General features: G+C 39.7%; 1 protein-coding gene across 1 annotated transcript in view; it reads right to left on the bottom strand.

Annotated features, from left to right (window-relative positions):
- Positions 1-5,240, bottom strand: part of LOC144440074 (E3 ubiquitin-protein ligase PDZRN3-like) — a 154,826-nt gene extending 149,586 nt beyond the window's left edge. The window contains exons 1-3 of the mRNA XM_078129324.1: positions 4,533-5,240; positions 3,687-3,770; positions 2,846-2,944 (exon numbers count right to left, since the gene is read on the bottom strand). Coding sequence (XP_077985450.1) covers positions 2,846-2,944; positions 3,687-3,770; positions 4,533-5,240 — 891 coding nt within the window. The remainder of the gene's footprint in view (positions 1-2,845; positions 2,945-3,686; positions 3,771-4,532) is intronic.
- Between the last annotated feature and the right edge of the window lie 1,338 nt (positions 5,241-6,578).

A 6,578-nucleotide genomic window follows, 5' to 3' on the forward strand; every position in this document is an offset into this window, starting at 1 on the left:
CAAAATGATCAGCTTTAATTAAAAGTTGCTACAAACAGACAGATTGTACAGACACCAATCATCATAGAGGTCTCATTAAAACAAACATTTCTGGACTGCCAACACTTTTGGTGCAGGTTCTATACAGCATAGGAAACAATGCTTTTGTTTTAAAAAAAAAAAAGAAAAAAAAAAAGAACACATCAGTAAAAATTATACCGATGCAAAAAAAAAAATTCATGAAATCATAGAAGAACGATACTTCATCCAACAGAACAATCCTAATTTGTCCAAATCTGTCGACCATCAAAGTCAGTCAATTAGAGGAAGAATAAGCCATCCACTTTCTTCAGTTCCAGTTGGTATAACTGGCCAGCCTATAATGAGACTGTCTGTCTGTATGGCCTCAAGTCATTCACTGTACTTCCTGCTGGCTCCATGGCTAAGTATGCTACACATACAATTGTAATGCTCTTTATATCCAGTGATTCCAAAGATATATCGTTTTGTATGTCTCTGTTTGGGAAGATGCCATCCCGCTAGTTAGTTTATCATCTTACAAGGCCTATCTTTATACTAAGGGTTTTTTTGGATTCAAATCTGTCTGCCTAATTTTCTGTTTTCTTTTTCTGCAGTCTATTAGGAGTAAGCACAGCTTGTTTTGTTTTTTCAGTTTATTTTTCAGCCTTCTCTAAACATCTGTTATGGAAACATGTTTATTCCCTATGAGGTCACTAACACTAAAGCTGTACAACTGATACATTTTTTTTTTGCAACTCTGGAATTTTTTCAAGAGTTTGCACCTGTGTGCACCAGCTGAATCAGATTTGAGGCTATTTCTCGATGTCCCATGCCAATATTACTTCTAATGCTGATATCAGTACTTCCTATAGAAAGAATGGCTTTGTTATGGCACAGTGGTAAACTATGGTCCAAGAAAGGGTCAGTGGTTAGCAATAAACACCCAGTATTGCCATGCTCATTCCAGTTAAGCATATGCAATTGAAGTTGTCGTAAATAGATTTTGATTCCAATATTTCAAAAGCATGACCAATAACAACAACTTAACATGGGCTGGCCTTTCCGGCTACATCAGCATTACTTTGGCAGCCTGCCCTTGTAACTACTGTTAATACACATTTGGAACTTCTCAAGCATTCTCTAATGGGGGAAGGGGACGACTGCAGACTACTCTCAGTGGCATAGCGCTAGCTACCATTGCCTTATAGAATTACCACTGAAACACAACCCCTAATACCATTTCCTATGTTGATTTACACAAACACAAATATTCAATTACACAAAATTTGGACAAAGTTCACATATTTGTAGGGCTTTCTGAAGTCCAAAACAACATTTTTTGAATGGAAAACACGTTGTGGAAGATTACACTCTGCAATGAAAAAAAGAGAGAGTGTGGAGTGTGTACACACACTATAGCTGTCAGAGTGCCAAAAGGTATACAATGCAAAGTAATATGAAATTGTAACAACATGAATGGGGGGGTTAAGATTGACTAGTCCGGGATATAATATGATAGCCTAAAGATTGGGGACTCACAACTGTAGCTAATTTGAACCAATACCGGATAGACCGATGTGGAATACAGAGGAAAACCAAGCTTGGCTCTTGTTTAACTTGTTCTGCCTCATGAAAAGACCTAATGAAGATGCTGAATATATACAATGGACAATTTGAAAGGACGGCATCTTAGTTTACTGCTGTAAAAAGCTTGGCTCTTGCTCCAACCTTAGCTTCAGACATCAAGTACCTAAATGTTTGCCCTTAGTCAGCACTGAGGTGTTACAATAAATACAACTATATCATCGACCAGGCACTGGTAGGTCAAAGGTCAACCCTGCTCTAAAATTCATCTGACAAGTGAGTGCTAATGACTTTAGCAGCATCAGTTTAGTGTATAGCAATTGATTTTAAGTCAATACAATTACCATCAAACTTTCACCCACAATCATTTTCCTCCTTGGTAAACACACTCTTTCCAAACTGTTATTTTCAAATAAAAAATTCAAAATTAAAAGTTTACACTGAGAAGTTAGTTCTGTACAGAAAGAACCACTAGCTGCGCCAATGGTACCACTGCAAGACACCAACTCAACAAAATTCAGTAGTATCTCTTGTTTAATTAAACTTGTACCAAAGAACTGCACACGTGCCACCCACCAAACAGAGTGAGACACCTGCATGTTAAAACAGTTTCAATTACATGCCATTTGTTCCCCCAACATTTGCCCAACCAAGTACTACAAGTACCCAATATGACAAGACACTCAACTCTATTTCAGTCCACTTGTAGTTAAGCAATACTTACCCTCTGTTGTATCTGGGTAACACTGAAGCAGAAACTACTCACTACATCTGTACAGAAATATATCGTACAACCATATAACTGCATTGGTTGTACAACCAGACATGTATCCTATATACAACTACTTCACTGGTTGCACAAACACACATGTATGCATATACACCAATACTATATACTAGTTTGCTGGTACAACCAGACATAAATGCATACACATCAGTACAACCAGCTCTATGGTACAACCGTACATGGATGCATATACATATCAGTACCATTAGCTCTCTGGTACAACTAAACATGGATGCACTAGCTTGCTGGGTGTATGAGACATGGATGCATACATATCACTCAGTACCACTGCTACCTCTCTCACTGTACAACCAGACACATATAGACATACACATATAACAGCACCACTCTCTGGATCAACCTAAAGATTGTCCAAGATAAATAATATATTTACAAAAGCTACAATTTCACTTTGAATGTCAATGTCACGGTAGCTAAAAAAAGCATGGCTGAATGATCCAAATATTGTGTTACCTGGATAATTCTGTCGTTGATTCTAAGGTTTCCCCTATCAGCTGGCCCATTGTCCGTCACCTTGGATACCACAATTCCCTCTGGCTGGCCACCATCAATCTTCAAAGGACAAAAATGGAATGTTTCAGCGGTTCAAAGTTAGCCAAGGTTACAATCAACTGTTAAAGTCATTTAAATTGAAATGGCTGATGTGAGGTCTGATGTACTGGCAGTTCACATCCTGACACTAACGATAACCTTTGAATTTGTAAAGTCACCAAAACAATGGTTTGTCAACTCACACAAAAAATATGACAAGGCCAAAATGGGGGAACACAATTACATCAATATATTGGGCCAGTCATCAGATTGTTATTTCTTTCTTAGACTATAGTTTAGACTAATTACGGGCAATAAAAAGTGTTCAGAGCTATGAGAGAGCAATGAGTTGTGAGAGAGGGTGTAAGTTAACCATTGTACAAATGTCAACAATGAGTTTTTTTCATTCATTACAGCGTTATTCACAACACACAATGACATCAAAGTGCCTACATTAACAATGACAGAAATAAAGGTACTAGCAAAGACCAAGGCTATCAGCTGGCTCTGTGTCTGAAATCCGCCAATATCAACTCTATATGTCTTAGTATTCACGACACCGGTACACGTTCGGTGTTGCAGCTAAATCCTCATTTTTTCACTAGGGCAACGTAAATCAAGGGACTAATTAGCTAGCAAGCTATTTCTATTACACATAACATTCCACCGACAACACATCAAATAAACATTGCAATTTGTCAAGAATTATTTTTTTGACATTAAGTGAATCGTATATATACGGTTTTAAAATGTTATCACTTACCCTTGACCCTCCCATTATGTTGAAACCGAGAGTTCCATGTGTTCTTTCCAATAAAATGGTCATTTTCACTTCATCGGATGGTTGCTTTGCAAAAAATGGAGACACGAATGGTAATAACACAAAGAAAACCAACTTATTCTTGAGAGAAAGAAACTAAAAGAATACAGTTACACTTGTGCAGTAAAATGCTATAAACGTTTTTTTTATTCGCCCCAGGGCACTACACAATGACCGACCGACATCGCGACGTTATCGACCGGGCACTAGCCTCCTCGACCCGTTGCATGAACAAAGAATGCGACCGTAATTTGTCGGTATACAATTCAACGAAGACTGCTCACGGTAACACTTTCTAAGGGTAAAGGTAAGAGTACGCATGAATGATTACTCACTGCCCAGCAATCATTGCTTAGCATCCCCATTTCATATTGTTTTAGTTTTAGTTTTGTTTGTTTAAAATAGCTGAGGGGACGATGCACGTACCGTAGCATGCGCCATTATTACCATTAATCAGCACCGATACTTAGTACACCAGTATAGTATGCCATGGCATTATTTCGAAGTCAGTTGTTTTTTGTGCCCGGGACGCGTAAGTAGCACGTCTCCAGGAAGTAAACGTTGACCGAAGTCTCATCGTCCACATGAGCAAATACATAACACCCATTAACTCTGACTTGTTGTTGTCTAGCGTCACCTTGCGGCAAGCATTTCACAAGAAAACGATCTAAAAGATTTATTGATACCGTGTGACACTATTGTATTTGACCGACATCGTTACAATGAAAACATGTTTATCGGCTCTACAGGTAATATCAGTATTATCACTAATTTATAATATTCCCCTACCTTGTCTGTAGTGGTCGCTCTTTTATTCAGATACAGTATCTGAGATTTATAATCGTTCAACTTCTTCTGATATCTGAGCGCCTGCATTTGAATCTCGTTCTGCAATGTTGCTATTTGAGTGAAAAGTGATTTCTCACGTTTGCTATATCGCATGGCCATTTTCTTCAAATCTCGCTCCAAACTTGCCACTCTGACCTGTTGCGAGGCGACGTGTGCCTGTAACGCCTTCAGGCACTCGTGTCCATCCAAATCTCTATGCAGTAGAGTTAATCCACAACCCTTTTTACATTGACCTACAGGTCTATATTCGCATGTTTGTGTCTCGTGCTGAAGTTGATCTTTGATATTGAGTACTTCCTTACAGCATTTGTTGGAACACTGCACAGGTAAATAATCACAGTCCTCCACGTGATGAGACAGATTTTGAATTTTGACCAATTCATTGCATCCCCGTTGATAATATTCGCATCTTATCTCCAATTTTTGTATAATGTTCCTCAGAGGCAGAACACTATTCAATTCCTTGGGTGAGAAACTCTCACATTTCAATGGGCAGTTCCCATTCTGTACAACCCACGGCAATACACACGATGAGCAAAAGACGTGTCCGCATGGAGTGGCGAGTGGCTCCTCCAGAACACCCAGGCAGACGCCGCATTTCAGATCTTCTTCTATCGGACTACTAAAACGTTCCAGATCATAGCCCATTGTGCTGCACTCGGCTGCAATACTCTCCCGGCTTAGTAGTGAACTCTAGCATGAATACAACCCAACATTAACAATCTACACTGCTGTGCGGAGCGGCGTAGTAGCTAGTATCTTTTTGACTGTGTATAGCCAGTGTGTGTGTATGCTTTACGCCGAACAGTCAGTGCGTACGCCTGATGGGAGGCGCTAAGCATTTCAAATAACCATACGTCAACAGTATACAAACTTGTCACTAATTGCCGGGTTTCTATTGGACGATTTCTAATCACTTTGACTATGCCGGCACACTTTGTAGTCGTCCACGCATGCCCGCCCTCGAGTTGATCGAAATAACAACACTGAATAGCTGCTCTGAGTCAAGGCCCATATCCTAGATATTCAACCCCACAATCGTCTCAGAAAAAACAAAATAGCTTTTGATGAAGAAAAAGCGGTATGGACCCAAGTAGGAACGTTCCTACGTCATAGCCTAAAGAAAAGACAATTCTCCTTGGAATCCCTGCGTTCAGGCCAACCCTTTATATTGAATGGAAAGACCGACCTTGTTTCTATTGATACCGCCAGGAGACCGAGTAGCGGTACGGCGGCCGGCCGGTCTCATTTTTGAGAGAAAAGTTAACTGCCGGGGCTGTCGGCAATGATCATTATTTTGAAAAGTAAACTTATCTTTTTCGACCTTGGTTTCAACACCAGCAGTGTACTATGTTGCGGTGCCTTTATGGATTCCCTATGCAAACATTTCCCTAAAATATAAACAATGTCTATCTCGTTACTTAACATCCATGCATGATAGGGTTTCCCTAAACTTCTAGCACTGAAATCGCTGGCAAAAATGCAGTGTCCATTTACAAAACCGTATTTTTGCTGTAACGTGACATTTACGTCTAGTCTGGTGTAACTAAAACAATAATTAGTCCTATTAAATACGCTAGTGCCTGTAACATACTAGCAGTTAAAGAAAAAATCAATGTCACTTTTCTGTCGCCGACTCATGCATCTCGATTTACTTGAGGTAATTAGACTACGGGCTGTATGGAATATCGACTACCTAGAGGCTTTTTTATTGGAAGCCCTGCCGCTATACAGCCTCTTCATGTTCATGTTTATTGCTGGCCCCTATCTTCTCTTTCATCTTATTAGCGCTGATTAAAGAAAACCCGTCTGCGGTTGCCGCTTTAGTCGTGCTGTGTAAACACAGTCCCGATTCAAAGTGCAACGAAACCCTCGCATACTTTCTTCATCGCGACTAGTCCCGAAGGATGACAACTTCAGATTTCGATATACGGCTTTGATGTATAGCTAATACAACGGATTTCGGTCGACGAAACTTTTTAAAAA

Source organism: Glandiceps talaboti, chromosome 1 (genome assembly GCF_964340395.1).
Source record: "Glandiceps talaboti chromosome 1, keGlaTala1.1, whole genome shotgun sequence".
In the NCBI taxonomy this organism is placed as follows: domain Eukaryota; kingdom Metazoa; phylum Hemichordata; class Enteropneusta; family Spengelidae; genus Glandiceps; species Glandiceps talaboti.